The sequence below is a fragment of the Ascaphus truei genome, chromosome 3, assembly GCF_040206685.1.
Source record: "Ascaphus truei isolate aAscTru1 chromosome 3, aAscTru1.hap1, whole genome shotgun sequence".
NCBI lineage: Eukaryota > Metazoa > Chordata > Amphibia > Anura > Ascaphidae > Ascaphus > Ascaphus truei.
Window position 1 is genome coordinate 267,079,959 of NC_134485.1, and position 18,475 is coordinate 267,098,433.

General features: G+C 40.5%; 1 protein-coding gene across 4 annotated transcripts in view; it reads right to left on the reverse strand.

Moving 5' to 3' along the window:
• Nucleotides 1-2,349: 2,349 nt before the first annotated feature.
• Nucleotides 2,350-18,475, reverse strand: part of POGLUT2 (protein O-glucosyltransferase 2) — an 86,693-nt gene continuing 70,567 nt past the window's right edge. For 2 of the 4 annotated variants that reach the window (XM_075590738.1, XM_075590737.1), the window contains 2 exons: nt 16,866-16,970; nt 13,280-15,252 (listed from right to left, as the gene is read on the reverse strand). In XM_075590738.1, coding sequence (XP_075446853.1) covers nt 15,235-15,252; nt 16,866-16,970 — 123 coding nt within the window. In that variant the 3' untranslated portion in view covers nt 13,280-15,234. Of the gene's footprint in view, nt 2,978-5,115; nt 5,311-5,665; nt 5,720-6,425; nt 6,663-7,487; nt 7,685-13,279; nt 15,253-16,865; nt 16,971-18,475 lie in introns of those variants that run through there. The other 2 variants (XM_075590739.1, XM_075590740.1) reach the window with 2 other exon arrangements.

Below are 18,475 nucleotides of genomic sequence, written 5' to 3' on the forward strand. Positions count from 1 at the left end.
TAAATATGCAAGATGTTTTCTCCCATTGAAGTATTGACATTTCACCCATTGGTGGTGAACACCTCAGATATTCTTGGAGCACTGTCATTATTTGTACTGAATGTCTTGTCAAGTGCAAGTAGGTAATTTTGTACCTTTTAAGTAGTTTCCTGTAATCTTACCCACCAACAAGAGAAAGCTTTGAGGTGAATAGAAAACGCGTTTATTTAACGGAGCATAATTTTTAACACTATCGGTATCCCTGCTAGCCCTCAATCATAACCCATTCCATTCACCAGCCATCCAGTCCCTATGAAATTAAGAACAAGGATAGAAAAAATGATGAAGCACTATAGGCGGGAAATGCGTTGTTTCCCCTACCTCTTTAGGGGTTCGTTTTCTGTATGTCCACAAAGTCTTTTTTATGAGGTAGTCCCCTCTGGATCCTTATTTCATTGGATAGTGCTCGTTTTTTTCTATCCTTGTTCCTGATACTTCCTTACAGCAGATGCAGATCCCAGGACCTCCTCCAGGATTCAACAGGACTCTGAAGTGAGTTACTCTGTTCCTATTACTTTATTAAGCATACATGCCATACTGTGTGTCACTAAGGAGATTCATTTGTGTGTCACCAGGCACTCTATATTGGATTTGTATATTTAAATAAGGGGAGGCATATTTTTCAAACACGTGGATTGCTTATCTACTACATGGGACATTTAACTGTTTGAGCACCAGATCCACTTTATTCACCTATGAAATGAAGAGTTTAAACACATAAAAAGCACCACTCCTCCCAACGAAATTGCTGACTTCCATATAATGTTGGTATCTTATCCTACGAGCATGCCCTCTTTTTTTGTGTTTCTTCCATCTCCAGCTTCTAAGGGTACCATAGTAACCTTTAGATAGCAATGCTCCATGTTAACCTCCCCCACAATAATATTTAAAATGTTTATTGCTACCGAAAACAGTGTCAGATTTGAAAAACATAAAACAGCGTTGGGAAGGGCAAGAAGAGATCTATTAAAGTAAAAAAAAAAATAATGGTGATCAGTGTGGATTGCTGCTTTAATGTAGGCATAAAAAAACAAACACATAAAAAGCTATCAAATGTGAAGGGGGTAAAAGATATTTTCCACACATTGCTCCCACCAACTGATTTCTAAAAGTAACTAGTTAAATATTCAACAAGCTCCCCTTTAATTCAAGCAATCAATTTAAACCTTTGCCAACATATTTTAACCCATCATAACCATTACCACAATCCCAGATGCCTGTTCCTCTAGAGTTTTGCAACTCTTTGCCCCACACTTCTCTGTACAGTACATGGCTCAGAGGGGATCCTTTGACATATTGAATTTCCAAATGATCTGTACTTTTAGCATAAACACAAATTAAAAATGTTGTTGTGACAGGTATTTCATTAGAACATTTATATTTTGTTGTAAGTTGTAATATGAGTTTTTACATAAATGAGATTCAAATGTACAGAGCTTTCAAAAGTTGGAACAGAGTACATACAGTACAAGGCAAAAGAGGTGAGGTTTTGAAATACTGAACTGTCATGTTGGTCAATTACTTTCCAGAAAGTTATATACCTATATTTGCTTTTCAATTACTTTCCAAACAGGGGAGTGGTGATGAATGCCATGTAATAAAGACATATATCAATATAAATTTCCTACTCACAATGGAGCAGGGTGTATAGACAAATCCAAACAGTGGCAAAATCGCCTCTGGATGGTGTGAGGTTTAGTACCTTGAATCTCTTGCAGCGAAAAGGTTAGGCAGCTATTTCATGTGGATGCAAAGAAACTGTTGATCATTCTTTGCGGACTCCTTAAATGGCCGCTCGTTACGTCCCTGACGTCATTGCTTGCCTTTCAGGGTGTGGAGTCATGGCTGGGTCTCTGCTCTGTTTGGGGCAGGCGCTGCTCTGCATGTAGGGTCACAGCGGCAGCTCCCTGAGATCTTAGCGTCCACCAGCCTGCGATCTGCCTGAGTTAGCGGACGCTGGCTAAATGAAGTAGACTCCAGAGGAGCATCCATCTGACAGCAGCAGGAGGCACGCGTAGCGACAGAGGGCATCCTCATTGCAAGCCAAGTAAAAAGGAGCAGGAAGAGATGTGGATAACGGAAACAGGACAGCAGAACCAGCTCCTGCCCCAAAAAGAGCAGAGACCCAACCATGACTCCACACCCTGAAAGGCAAGCATTGACGTCAGGGACGTAACGAGCGGCCATTTAAGGAGTCCGCAAAAAATGATCAAGTTTCTTTGCATCCACATGAAATAGCTGCCTAACTTTTTCGCTGCAAGAGATTCAAGGGACTACACCTCACACCATCCAGAGGCGACTTTGCCACGATTTGGATTTTTTCCTATAACCCTGCTCCATTGTGAGTAGGAAATGTATAGCCCTTTAATGTGCACTTTTTATTTTGTTGCATTATTGCACTATGTGATTTTTTCTTTATTACATGGCATTCATCACTTGTCCCCTATTTGGGAAGTATTCGTTTGGAAAGACTCTTGAAACAGTCTTTTAAGGGTTGAGTGAGATTTTTTTGCCTCTTCATTATATTTCACAATATTCACTTTATCTATTATATTTGGTGTTATTCGTTGATTACGTATACACTTTATTTACACTTTATTAAATATTTTCACTTATTATATTTTTACTTATATATCTTCACTGGTTAATGGAGTGTTTGAGTGCCATCCAGTGTTTTTTGTACTATGTTGTCAATTAAAATGTATTATTTTCATAACCTACAACAAATCTATACTTCTGGAAGAATACAAAAAGTCTACATTCAGAACATTTACAAACTCTCAATTGTTTCTTGAATCCAAGAAAAAACCTGCTTATTTATTTCCATCATAACATCTTCAGCAGTTCTGCCTTTGACAACCATTCCATGGTTTGCTGTTTCAACCCAATGGATCTTTATAGAAGCTTTCATTTTGCTAATCAAATCTTCCAGCAGGGCCTGTGAAAGTGACATAGATAAAGTGATTTCTTATGGATCAGTTGGTTTCTTTAGTGCTTAAGGGGTCTGTAAAATAACATTCTCCCTGGGTTACCCAAGTTGCCAGATTTCTGGACTTCAACATTTAGGGTCAATTTACTAAGTAGTGCTACTCTGTAAGACACCTTCAAGCATGACTTGGTAACTATCGTGATTTATGAGCCATTAAAATGATAAGCTGTAATGAGTCTTCCAGCATGGAGACAGTGGCAGACTTTTTATTAGGTCCGGACAGGAACTTTTTGGGGCAGCAAATTTTCTGTTTTTCCCCATATACAGAGGCCATGCTCTTTTACCCACTGCCGGGAGAGAGCGTGGGGCGTCTGTAAAGGTCTCTTAGGCCTCGTTCAGGGTGCAGGCTTCGGAGGGAGGGCATGCTGCCGTGGGACACAATGTATTTAAAGTGAACTGTGGTTGTCAGGGTAGCAGCTGCCCTGTCTCCGAAGTACGGAGTTGACGCTGGCTACAGTTTCAATAAACAAGCCAGGTTGTTTTTTGAAGCTGCAACAGCGTCACTGGGACCTCGGCAGCCAATGAAATCATTTTTGAGAATGATTTCACGACTGCAACTTCGATCCCTAACCTCAGGTCTGTAGCCCCGCCCCCTCCCCGCCTCCTCAACTCCTCAACTCCTGAAAAAGTCTGCTGGGGAGGATGAACACTGAGGAAAAGAAGGGATCCAGCGCTCCACGGATTTCTGAATAAGATTTATTGTGCTACACAACGTTTCGACCTTATGGTCTTTATCAAATGACTAGGCATACATAAGTCAGGATCTACCCAGTATATATATCCATGACCATTACCCATATACAGGTGAATAACAAGTGAACAAGTGAAAAAACAAGTGAACATTACCCCCAGCTGACCCCAATTCAAAAAGCAAAAACCGGAAGAGGAAGAGAAAACCGGAAGTAGACATTCACGAACTGTTTGAGCATTGTATGGACACTGTATGAACAAAGGACTGATCAGGGGAGGCGAATTGGGGTCAGCTTGGGGTAATGTTCACTTGTTTTTTCACTTGTTATTCACCTGTATATGGGTAATGGTCATGGATATATATACTGGGTAGATCCTGACTTATGTATGCCTAGTCACTTGATAAAGACCATAAGGTCGAAACGTTGTGAGGCACAATAAATCTCTCTTATTCAGAAATCCGTGGAGCGCTGGATCCCTTCTTTTCCTCAGTGTACTTTGGAGTTTATGGCAGGTACTTCCTTGAACCAGCAGCACCGGTAAATTGTATGCATCTTTCTCTTTTTTGTGGAGTGCAGCCTTAACCCCTCTTACAAGGGGAGGATGAACACACATCGCCCAGCAGACTGCCGCCCGCCTTTGCGAACGCCCGCCCTCCAACTCCTGCCTCTGGCACCCTGAACGAGGCCTTACCTCCTCCTTCTGTAAATATGGCCCGTAGTGTCTAGGGGAGATCGAGAGTAGCGTACATTATCTAAATGAAAGGACTCCCTCCTCTCTAGACATCTGTTGGAGGGTGAGTGCACGGCCATGTTATCACTACACTAGTGGCTGCAGTGACCATTATGTGAACAACCTGATAATAATAGACAGATATATGTTGTTCCAATTAGCAAACAGCTTGATAAGAAGAACGTTGATCTATAAATATCTGCAGTGGTTGATGCTAATGAAGTAGAGAACTTCAAGCAGAAACCCACACTGCTCCTCTTCCTTACCAAGAAACCAACCATTCATCATAACATCATTGGGGTAAGCCTGATTCTCAGAACACGTGTTACACCAACATCACCCATAATCAGATGGCTGGGCTTGTTAGAAATAAAATTAATTAATGCAGTAATCAGTGAGTAATGTGTACACGTTTTCTGCAATTATTAACTTAATCTATCATATCTGTCATCAAATGTTTACTTTGACAAATAAAATGTCAGGTTTATTTTGCTCTCTGAGCAGACAACTACTTAAAATAACTTGTCTGTATATAAACTGTTGTCAGCCCCTTTCACCATATCCCAAATTCTACAGATGGACACATCCAAGCTAACCTGAAGAAATATCTATGTGGAATTCATATTAAAAAAAACAAGCATGGCCATTATCAGCTAGTATCTCACCTTTTCACACATATCATCAGCTGATCCGGAGACAAACAACACCGGGCTTGTGATCAGCAATATATCTTGATCTCGCAGCTTTCCCTTTGCGTTCGGAGGGTGCAGTGGATAAGACAGGCAGATCAGCCCTTGAATGAACCCATGCTCATCGGCTCCCCTCATTACAGAAGCAGCAGCACGAGACCCCATTGAGCGACCAGTGTAATGAAAGCAAGACACAGTTTCAATACCAATAGAACTCTGTGCTTTTTACTCCCAATAATGCAGTGAAATATCAGTGGCATAGGGAGTTCTACACAAAGTTAAGTTTTACTCACTGTAAAAACAAATGATGTATAGAATAGATATTTTACAGTTTGTGCTTGTACCAATAATTTATCTTGGGATAAACTACTACACCAATCCAATATACTATCATTGCATAAACAATTGGACTAATATCACATTGGCAGGCCTGCTAATGACAAGATGGTCTCTATTTTGGGTAAGAATATTTGAAAAAAAAAAAATGTATGATTTAATACCGTACTTCACTATCAATTGAAAACTCACCTGCAACAAAAACACCAGAAAGTTTATATTCTTCACAAGACTTTAAAAATGCCTAAAATAGAACAACCAAATAATGACATTTAGTAGAATCTAAAAATGAAACAGTTCACTGAATATTTCAGAATTTCCTCATTTTGAGTACCTGGCTTGAATGCAGTGCAAGTCATCAATATAAACGGCCTTGCATTATTATTTAGGAATTGTATTAGTAAAGGCCTGTTTTTAGCTCGTTGTAGTCCTGGCAGTACAAAGTGTAACAGTATTTACTTTATCTAAATTAGCATTTGTTATAGTCTCTTTTAGGACTGTAGCAGTGGGGAGGCTGAAACATAGGTCTAATGGCTTAGAACGTTTTGCTTGATTTTCCACTTTAAAGCAGTGCCATAGACCCCTTTTTGCTTCTCCGTTATCCATGCAAGTTTTGGGTGGGACCTAATTGTTGTTTGTGTGTCGTCTTTGTGTTGTCAGTTTTTCGATGGTATAACAATGTGAATCCTTTGATCATTTATATAGATCAATTAACCATAACACACATCTAATGGAAAGCAGGTTTCACTATTTCAGGTGCTTATCTTGCAGCTTGCTCTAAGGCCCAGATCCAAAAAATGGTGCTACGCTTTAGCACGCCTTTACTCCCATTCAAATGAATTGGAGCTTGCTAAAGTTTAATACCCTTTTGTGGATCCGCGCCCGTGTGTGCTATCGGACATTGACTTAGATTTAGTATTGGTTTTATCTGCCACGTTGGTTTCTCTTACCAGTACAGCATTATAAGCTTTTGTTCTATACACGAGATTGAGCCCTTTACAGGTAAATCTCAGGCACAGTACCCCACGGGATGCCAGGTAGCTTGCCAAAGACACCAAGTGCAGAAAGTTCATGTCTCCTCCAGCTCCATGTGTCAGAATTACTCCATGCATTAGATGGCTAATAGCTCCAGGGACAGAAATGACAGCATCAAGGTACTTCTTGCCAAAGGGTATTTTAACCCTATTCTATAAATGTAAAGAAAATAGAGAGGTGTCAATACCAAGTTTGCTGTTGAACTTTCCTAGCACAAGTATAACTTTTGTGGAGACTAGACTATCCTCTTCAAATTATTAACTAAAACTGCTATGTTTTACGTTTTATTTACAATGTAAAAAGGTAAAATACTCATGACAGATCTCCTCTTGGTACCAGTGCAGATTATACTTCACAAAATATATTTTTTGCTTAAATTCATAGGCGTGAAATTTCCAGAGGACATTACAATGCCTATAGGCCAAGCTTTACAATTGTATATGACAACTAGTGCAATTTACACATCCCAATGCTACTGGGGTATTGAATTAATAGGCAGAAACTTGTTACCTGTAGCTATCATGATTCCAGAATTGTTTTTGATTTCATGATAAATGAATAGGAAGGCATGACTGTGCTTGGGATATCACACATTTCCCCAGCATTTTACACATTTGAAATGTACCCACAATATTCCCTTAACTGTTCCTTATAAAAAGCCTGATGGTGTATTCAGAATATTGAAATAGTACTCTGACATTGTGATGGGAGCCTTTAGATAATCTGATTTCACAGTTGATGCAGCAGACAAATGAAAGGCACAGTAAAGTAGTCAGACACAATAGTGTTTGCTCTAACGCTGTTGCAGTCGCGCACTTTCTTATAGCAATCAGTGAAACACATGTATAGCTGCAGGCTGCAGGCTGCAGCGTCACATGTAGGGTCCTATTGTCTATTTATCTGAGGCAGGTCACCAGCCACAGCAGCTCAGCCCCGGGAAGGAAAGGCGGCTGTCTGTATGAAACAACATACTGTACCTCTGTGTATTCACACATGTTCATCACAGGCTTATTCATTGCAGCTCTTTTATAGGGGGCGTGTTCAATTACGGGTCACAGGAGAGGAAATTGAGGAAGAGCTACCGAGATCCCTCCTCCAGCTGCTGCCCACTGGGGGAACCCGGAGCTGAGACTGCAGGCGTGCCACTGTGTGGCTGTCAGTGTGACGGGAAGGCAGGTTACCGACAGTATGCAGGACACGATCAACTAGAAACTATTCAACAACAATTATTCTAACAAAAATCAGATGATGTCAAATAAGTCAGAAGTGATCAATGTTTTAAATACAGAATCCCAAGTCGCTTTATAATTACATATATATTTTCTCTCTCTGCAAACGTTAGATTGAACATTTTCTGTGTACTGTAGGTGCCTCTTTGTGTCTCTATACACACACTATACTATGTATACAGTGTTGCAGACTATTAATACTGTGTATTATTATTAATAAAATGTTTGTACAAGAATATAATTGTTTTGAAATATAATCCCTCGAAAATGTGATTGCAATACCTTCTATAATAATGGTGTGCTACCTGAACAGATAATTAGTGTAATGAATACAAATATATTCTCTTCTATCAATGCCAGGAAGCAACTTTTACCACAACCTAGAAGCAGAGAAACGCGTAAGCGTCTCTCAGTTACAATATATTTTAATTATGTTTCTTTAATTTAATAAAATAATGTTAGTTCTTCGTGTTTTAGATATCTCTTATCTTTTGCTACCCTCCTCTCCCTCTGCAGCTACAATTGTACTGATTATTACAAATCTTATAGATTTCACAAGATATTACTGTTTTAGTGTATCTGTTTTCAGGGATCTATGAGCAGTATACAGTATATGGCTGTCTCCTCTATGATATGTTATGTTAGTAGACCTGTAAACAATTAGACATGCCATGATTTGAGGGGTCCATAGTTATCACTCTATCCTGAAATATACATGTTTTGGTAATGTCACCTTTAACAAAAGTGTGACTATTCATTACTTGTCCATATTGCTACGTTCCTGTTAACTTGCTTAATGTTGTAAGCATCAGCATACTTGCTAATAGTCTTTTATGGGATTAGTCTGCACCAATATGTGTGTCATCCTCTGTTAAATCTTAATGCTGGGGAGTTTTTTTGCACACACAAAATGTATCAATGTTACATTTCAAGTTCATCCATTGCCTCTGGTGCACCAATGCTAAACTGGGACTTCCTGGTGCACCAATGCTAAACTGGGACTTTGTGGGTCCCAATGGAAGTGGAACAAAATGAAGAAGTGACGACTATCAAATTCTTAGTTTAATTTTATTCCATGACATTTTTTATTTATTTAAAATGTTTCCCTTTAATATGTATGTGCATCAATACAATCCACACAAAGCTAAGTTGCTCATTGATCCGTTCTCCTGTGATCGATCAGCGAAGATTCGGCTCGGGGGTTAAATAAATGACTGCAGAGGAGTATTCTGCAGTCAGTAGAACGCATTTGCATATTAATATGACAAAGTTCTGTGGGGAAGATCATGTGACCAGGCAGCCACTAGATACAATTGGGGCACTGCTAGAGAGGGCAGGGCTCAGAAAGGGGTGTGCCAGAGCCGGTTTCAGAAGAGGAAGATATAACTTTATAAATGGTTGCTATAGAAATCAAAGACTTGTTACAGTATAATACATTAAAAATGTAATTCAGTTGTTAAAAAAAAAATGCTACAAATATTTTCTCATAGTACAGAACTGATTTATTAAAAAAAAATAAAACACACAAGTAGGATATTGCTTGGTCTGCAGCTTTAGCATACATGGTAGTGGAGCCTGCAGCCATTGTCATCATTTCTTCATTCGAAGCATCTGGTATTCCATTCATAATGTAATTACAACATCCAGAGATAAAGGGCTCCACATTCACTGTGTGTTGAGTAAAACATGTATTTTAATATTTGTTTTATGATTTACCTGATTATTTAATTGGTTGCATTGTCTCTAGTATTATGTACAGTATGTGTAATTTTTTTTATGTCATTCATGTGTTATACACATCTATGGTATTTAGCATCAGTCATGTCTGTTCCTGGCTAAAGAGCAAAATCATTGTAGCCTCTCCACATATGACACACATTCCATATATTTTAACATCATAGTTGCCTTTTCCACAAAGTCTTCATTTCAATTATGTCCTTTGTGCATTAAAGGAACCAGAATTCTAAATGTGGGTGCAAAATGATAAATAAGGAAAACAGCCGCTCCTCGTGCACCACCGAGACTCACCAGCAAAAAAATGACTTTAAAAATCGGAAAGACCAGTTTTGTTCGAAACGCGTGGGAGGAGGTTTTTCTCTATGTTGTGGATCCAATATCCGTTTTATGTAGTCTAATAAAGGATTTTTAAAGTAAATTTTTGCTGGTGAGTCTCAGAGGTGCACGAGGAGCGGCTGTTTTCCTGATCTTATCATTTTGCCTTGTAACTCTACGATCAGACAGACGCCATGGAGGGACGCCGACTACCCACCCGGGTGCAACGTGGAGCCAGGAGATACAAAGGGACAGTAACAATCATGAGTATAGGAATACTCCATACCGACCGTATTGAGACAGTGTATCATGCAGCCGCGCCAGTATATTTTGCTATTAGCTTCGTTGTTGGCATATCAAGCGGGTCTGCACTCTGTCCACCCTTCCCCCTCTCCTTACTGGGCTTATCTCCAATTTGCTCCACACTGAATACCTTACTTCTATAACGGCTACCTGCTGCAAGATATCCAGTTGTCCTGTGAGCTTACAGACTTTTTTCGTACTTCTAAATGTGGGTGCACTGGGAATTTATGCTATTTCACTACCATACTTACAGTTTCACTTTTAACCCATTTGATTATTACTCATGATATTTTATTTACCCTCTTGACCGCTTCTGCGCATTGATCTGAAGTAATTTAATTAGCTGTTCATTTTCAATAAAAGGTATACAGTATATAGAATGACCCTATTAGAGCTAGATCCTTAGAGCTCTGTTAAAATAGGGCTCATAATGTGACGTTACCTAAAACAGTAACAGACATTATTTTCCCTGGGGTTAATGCGTATCCTCAAAAGCAAAAACAATGTTCAGAATACAGCTCATATTAATATAGGCTTAATCTCACATTATTGTAGCATAACATTGTTATCTTCCATGTAACGTTACATACTGTATGTCCTAGCCTTACTCCTATCCAGACCCTAAAAAAGAACTCTTCCTTTCCTGCAAAAGTCCTGGATGGATGGAAGTAACACCAATAAACGTTATAGTTAACACAATACTCTTTATACAAGAAAACATGACATAAAAGTTATATTAGTGGCCTAGATATGCGGTGAGGTTCAATGTGACGTCTTTTTGCAATGGTCTCGCCTTTATTTATTGCACCTTTTACACCACTGTCGTCTTAGAGCTCGACGGTCTCTTTCCTTTATATATCACATCTTTATAAAGTTATTCTTTAAAGCTTCTCTATTGTGTTGATTTTGACATTTCATTTTTTTGTAAGCGCTAAATAGCATTCCCATTCCTATCAATGACACCATTAAAAGTGGAATCATTTCTTGTACATGTAAAACGATTGCCACCTCTTACACTGCTATAGTATGTCCATGCTTTTCAGTATTTCTAGTGTTGTATATGCCTAGCAATATTTAGACCCCCCAGATGTTAAGTAGGTTTGGTTGCCCACATTGGTTTTATTCAATATCACTCTGATATTCAATTCCATGCAAAATATAAAGATGTATAGTTTTAAATGTAATAGTATTGTAATAAACCTGTGGGACCCATTAGCCATAGCTAGTGAATAGGTAAGAATTTTAGTTTTAATGTGTTATGGGACAAAAAGGGTTAATCTTCTTGATGCAGGAAGTTACAGAGGAAATTATAACAATGTTGAAAAGGTTGTGTTGCCTTGAGAAACCTCTAAAAAGAACTGGTATTCTGGCGATCTCTGGAAAGGTTGCAAAGAGGACAGGTATTTAAGGAGGATGTTTGGAGGCGCTGAATCTTGTTGCTGGTACTGGTGGTTTCTGCAGGCTGTTGTGGCACATGGTGCCGCTGCACCTCTGATTCTGGACTTTGCCTGCTTCTCATGCAGCAAAGCCCAAACATTGGTTTACAGCAGGTCTGCACAACTCATAAAGTGAGAAGGGCCAAACTGCTCCAAGGAAAAAAAAATTAGGCCGCACGGGTAAAATCGTCATCATCATCATCATCTCTCCTCCAGCACCTCTCATCATCATCCTCCTATCTCCCCCAGAACCCCTCACTATTAACCTTTATGATACTTCCCATCTATCTCTCATACCCCCATCTCTCCCCTTCACCCACACACACAATACTCCCCCTCCACATCAAACACACAATACTCCCCCTCCACATCAAACACACAATACACCCCAGCACACCACACACATCCCACCCCCCCTGCACCTCACATCCCTCTCCCCCCCTGCACCTCACATCCCTCTCCCCCCTGCACCTCACATCCCTCTCCTCCCCTGCACCTCACATCCCTCTCCCCCCTGCACACCACACACATCCCTCTCCCCCCTGCACACCACACACATCCCTCTCCCCCTGCACACCACACATCCCACCCCTGCACTTCCCATCCCTCTCCCTCCCTGCACCTCCCATCCCTCTCCCCCCTGCACCTCCCATCCCTCTCCCTCCCTGCACCTCCCATCCCTCTCCCCCCTGCACCTCCCATCCCTCTCCCCCCTGCACCTCCCATCCCTCTCCCCCCTTGCACCTCCCATCCCTCTCCCCCCTTGCACTTCCCATCCCTCTCCCCCCCTGCACCTCCCATCCCTCTCCCCCCTTGCACCTCCCATCCCTCTCCCCCCTTGCACCTCCCATCACTCTCCCCCCTGCACCTCACAAGGAAAACAGAGTCGGGCCGCATGGGTAAAACAGCATTTATTATTCTAAATAACACATATTTACGATGTTTACTTGAAACAAAATTAAATTTAAAATACTTTAATTCAAATTAACTAATTTCCTAATCATCCCATGTCAGCATCCCCCCCCAAGTCAGCATCCCCCCCCCAAGTCAGCATCCCATCAGCAGCCCCCCCAAGTCAGCATCCCCCTCCCAAGTCAGCAGCCCCCCCCTTCCCAAATCAGCATCCCCAGGGCCCCCAAGTCAGCATCCCATGTCAGCAGCCACTCCCCCCGAAGTCAGCATCCAATGTCAGCAGCCCTCCCTTCCCCCCAAGCATGAATGAACTACCCCCCCATGCCTACCTGATATTAGCGTTGTGGGCAACAGTCGGCGGCAGGGGAATAGTCGGCGGCGGCAGCAACAGAGGAGGAGGTGGTGGGTGGTGGATGGCAGCGGCAACTAAAACTAATGTTGGCAGGGTGAAGCGTGGGGGAAGCGCGCTCTAGCAGCAGACCCGGAGCGCGCCCCCCTGCTGAAGCAGGCTGAGGGGGAAGGGGGGTTAGGCGGATTAGGAGAGAGCGCGCATTCACACAGATTGCTGAGCGCGCTCCTTCTTTCCCTACCAGGGAAGGGGGAGGGTTGAAGGGGGTCCGTCGCGGGCCGCATGTTGTGCAGGCCTGGTTTACAGGATTTGTTCAAGAGAATGCAGGCGAGTGAGCTCCCTGTTACTGAATGGATCCCGTCCTGAAATGGCATTTCAAATGCTGCAGCCTTCCAGGGATGGTCTTTTTCCAGATTAAGCTTGTCTATCCCTGTAAGGCATGTGCCCCTGCTCCACGGAGTTGCCCGCGACCCAGACCAGAGGAACCGTTTTTGTGATTTATATCTTTAATAAAGAACAACTTTAACAGTTTTTATAAGAGAAAATGGCTGTGTATGTGTCCAAACAGTTACTAGCAGCTGGAGATAGGCTTGATACAGTATGTAAAAAAATATAGCTGTGTGGAACTCCGGCGTCTATGCAGATGTACAGTAGAATCCCGACTACAAAGGCAGAAACCATCCCTAGCTACAGTACATTCAATATCCGAAACACGCAGCTCCACGGTCACCTAACTTTTGATGGTAATGTAAACTTATTTCATGCTTCATAAAGTGTCTGTTAAAAAGTCTAATGAAGTACTGTTGAGTGCTAAATGAAGACAACACTCACTCAAAGACAATGTATAAACCACTCGCTTGAATAATTGCAGAGCACAGCACCCCCCACAAACACATTTAAATATCAGCAGGCTTGTTTCGCAAGAAAGCCCTGTAATTGCCACATAAGGCTTTGAGCAGTTATAGTGCAGCATTATCTCTTCCACACATCATAATATATAATCCCTATTATCTATGGAGCTACTATGATACAGAATCATAAAAGCATACACATGGGTCCAAAATGGTAGTTAAGAACCTTTGTAAGAGCGTGTACACGTTTGTCTTTAAACAGTGGTTAACGTGCCTTAAAACAGGGGTGCTGAACTCCTGTCCTCAAGCGCCTCCAACTTGTCAGGTTTTCAGGATTTCCCTGCGTCAGCACAGGTGGCTCAATCAACTGAGCCACCTGTGCTGAAGCTGGGATATCCTAAAAACCTGACCTGTTGGGGGAACCTTGAGGACTGGAGTCGAGCACCCCTGCCTTAAAAATGTTCAGTAGTGCCTCCTTTTAAGGAATTCTAAAACCTGCTAAACATTAGGAAAATGGTCCCTGGACCTCATTTTAGAAAGGTGTATTCTGTATAATAAAATATTGTATATATTCACTAAAAACAGAAATAATCAGTTTTTGTTTCAATAAATTCCTTGTTATTTCAAACAAAATATTTATAAATAAAAAAGCGATAGTACATATGATTGAATTGAGTGAATGCCAATGCCAGTGTACTAGGTTATCTAGTCACCAACGTCTTTCTAGGTGGCTATTTGGCATTTATAGGATCATCATACAGTACATCGGACTACCTTATCATCGGAGTGGCACAAACAGTAGTAACAATCACCCTCCCACTTTTTGGCAAGTGAAACCAATGAGAAGATTTTAGACTTTCTAAAATGATTTAAAAATGTCTGCGCTTCGTGCATGGAGTGGGGGGTTCTCTCTCTGTCTTGCTCCCTCAACACTGGATCCCACATCTTCAGTAGCTTGCTGTGAGTTATTGCAGAAGTAGACTGCAGAAAACCTTGGCTGCAAAAGAATTGTACAGATCTAACAGTGTGTCCTTGACCACTAGTAGTAAAGACTTTCGTGGTCATCACTGAAGCCTTTTCGAAATTCACTGTTGGCAGCTCTCTGCTGCAGTTTGTGCATTTTCTATCACCACTAAAGGCAGATTATTAAATACAATTTCCGTATTTTTGCGCCACATGATACATAAATATAAATAAATCATTTAAAACGTATTTAAAGCCAAGTGTAAATATGGTGGGCCCCTAATGATGGCTAACACTGAAGTGGCTCGGGATACGGAAAGGATCTAAAACCCCTGGACTCAGCCAGGTTATGGCTTCCCAGAATCTGTTGCATCACCCAGGTTAACAAAAAAAAAAAAAAAAAAAGAGCATGATTTTGATGACCAAAAACAGAACTGTGTAATACTCATTTGATAGTACTCTGAATGTAACAATGTATTGCAAAGACTTACAAAAGTAGTAGTAATAATAATAACAAAACCATAATATAAACCCCAAAGCATTGCTCCCAGTGACTGTTTCTGGGATGGTGACATGCGGACATCTCCTGTGCTGAGAATCATATGTTCAATATGCAACATGCTTTATTGTTAAAGTTCATCCTTGCCCTGAAATAAAGAAATACAGCAGTCATATTGTCATATGTGATAAAGATACATTTGACGCCTAATAATGCACTTAATTTAACAAAATATGCTGTAAATGCTAAATAATCTCCCAAATAAAATAAACAAACATACAACCATTTGATGGTGGTGAGTCATATTGTCATGTATTATATTCCCATTAGGTTAATCTCTTCAATTAATTTCACATACGGTGAAACGTTATTGTGAAGTGTAAATAAATGGCAACTTTCTCTTTAACTATGGTAAATATCGCTGCCTAATGTAATCTGCTTTCTACTGCCCTTCCAGCCAGTCACTTTCTTCTGAAAAGCTCTTCCCCATTGTAAGTTTCCCAATCAAACATTTGAATAATTAGATTGGACATATTTTCAAAATGAGAGTTTAATCAACAAGCACATAATAATGTGGGAATGTTTATTAAAAGCACAATACAGCGCTGAGGTGCCAAAAATGTACATGAATTGCCTTACAGCAGTGCTCACCAATCTTGATTATATTGTGCACCCCCTGCTAGAAAATATTTGTTCCACGAACCCCTAATTAATAAATCTTAGTGCCTACTCATCAGGCTGTTGCTAACAAAACTATGTGACCAATTCCCTGCAGTATAGTGTCCTGAATGGAACACATAGTATGGGTGGTATAGCTGTCAGTTACTGCAGGAGCTTCCCACGTCATGTCCCACAATGCCTTGTTGCTGTGGTTGCAAAGCATTGTGGGGAGCAACTTTGGAAGCTCCTGCTGTAATTGACATCTATTTCACATTTCACAATTCAAATGTACAGTTTGGGGCAATACTAAGTGTGCAGTCCCCACATGGGCTCAGGAAACCACTATACTGCGTAGGATCCACCATTATATATTTTTGCTGGCTAAACTTTTGGAGACACATCAAGAACCCCTAAGGGTTGCCGAACCCCCTGTTGAGGACCATTGCCTTACAGGATCGCAGTGAAAGTGCAGAGTACTTAATGATATGGGTTGGCTCCCATGCCTGCATTGGAAGAATAAAATGCTCTTCTTTCCTCCTCCCTCAGTTTACTTTAATATCTATTAAAGTAGCAATCCCGCCAATGTTTACCCATCTTTTAAAATAAAATGTATTACACGATTTGGACCGGGGGTTCCTCCACAGCTAATTTGCGCTATTTTTAGCTTCGTGGATCCTCCGGTATCGGAGATAGTTACCAGTGCAGATACCTCTGTTAAAGCTGGCATTTAAATGGCTGTCCAATAGGAAGCTGCAACAGTTAACGTTGTCGCTTCCCATTGGCCCATGGGAGCTGCAGGACGGGAGGACATTTTGATTTCCCTGCAGCTTTGACACCGTTAACTGCACTGGCAATTATCTCACAAACTGGGCTGATCCCAGAAGTTAAACATAGCGCTAGGTCCCACCAATTTGAATAAAGTATAAATAAATAAATGAGCATGTGGGTTTGCTGCTTAAAATGTCTGCTCAAGGGAAACATTCAGCAATGTTTTCCTGTGGCTATAAAGTAATCATTTGCCAACATAAGGAAGCATGTTTCCATAATTTATACAATATAATTTTTTTAATAAAAGAGCATCTCCGTAAACAGCCGGTTTACCTTATATCTGTGACATGTACATGGGAAGAGGTCATCGGAAGGCTGTTCCACAATTTCCATGCCCTCTCTTATTTTAGGTTTACTCACTTGCAAACTTGCATATGCCTAAAAAACAAAAAAATACTTAATAACCTACTGAGAAAATAGAAAGTATGCAAACTATGATAATATTAAATAATGAATGCCTACTGTAACTCACAGTCCACACTGCACAGGAAACTCAATGCAATTCGTAATAGTTCAGAATTCTAGAAAATATAAATATTACTGTATGCATAAGCTGTACATCTATCACTTTAATAAAAGGGGATAGACTGCTCCCTAATGAATACAAATTGTAATCTGAATATTGCCATGTCAGATAATAACTTTGTACAGTAGGTTTAATAGATCAAGAAATGGCTGAATCTCAAAAAATAATGAAGTTACATCATCTCAGTTAATGGACTTCACTATTCCCGATCATGATGCTGTCCAACTACTACCCTTGATGTTAGTTGCATTGCATATATATACACACACACACACACACACACACACACACACACACACACACACACACACACACACACACACACACACACACACACACACACACACACACACACACACACACACACACACCATGATTTTACAGAGATTTATTTATAAAATTAACAGTGATGTATCTATGGATACAATGAATCACCATCATATTCCTACCACTCCAATAAGGCCTTCATTCCAACAAACCCTCAATAAATAACTTCCGAGTTCATTTGGCTTTCATGACTGAACCATTGTAAAAGTGAAGGTTAACGCAATTAAACAGTATGTTAAATATTAAATGTTTCAAGGTAATGGATTTCACTTTGGAGATCATAAAATAAAAAAATCAGATAAAAATCAACAATAAATTTGGTTGGTCGATGAAGCTAATCACCTAAATGCTTTTTAGGTTATAAATCACTAAGAATGTCATACCACAAACCTCAAGTCCCAGTTCACCGAGTTATCAAATGAACACTCCAATAAGACATTTAGCCTGTGCCACTTTATTGAAGGGCAGAATTTACCCAACATTAGGTTTTAAAAGAGAGGAAGATGAACCGCCATGTGGGTTTATATAAGGGTCTCAGTTGCAGGGAGGGGCAAAAGTATTAAAAACTTTGCCATCAATAGTGAACAAAGTGGGAGGTGACATGAACACAGGATAAGACCTAGAAGCAAAATGTTTGTACTAGTAGAAACAGATGGCTATGATGCTAGACATATCGGGGTTTATGGCACTATATCTAAGTGATTTATTCGCTCTGTGTTACATCTACATAACCTAGAGCATTTGAGTTTATGGTACCATAGCGTTTAACCCTTTATTCATGCTATTCCTGGCAACATTGGCTATAACAGCATCACTAGAGTGATTGTTATCGCTACCATACAGGTTGTATGTGGTTTGGTATCCCTATAGTTTTAATTTGTGTGTTTGTCATTTTGGCACATATGCCCAATAAATAGTATATTTTTTGCCTCCAGCCCTTTTGCTTTTTTGCAGTGCTCTACTTCTCCATTTTTCTACTTTTGCTCTATTCCCCGGTATGGAAGCACGCCGACCGAGATGAGGGGCTATG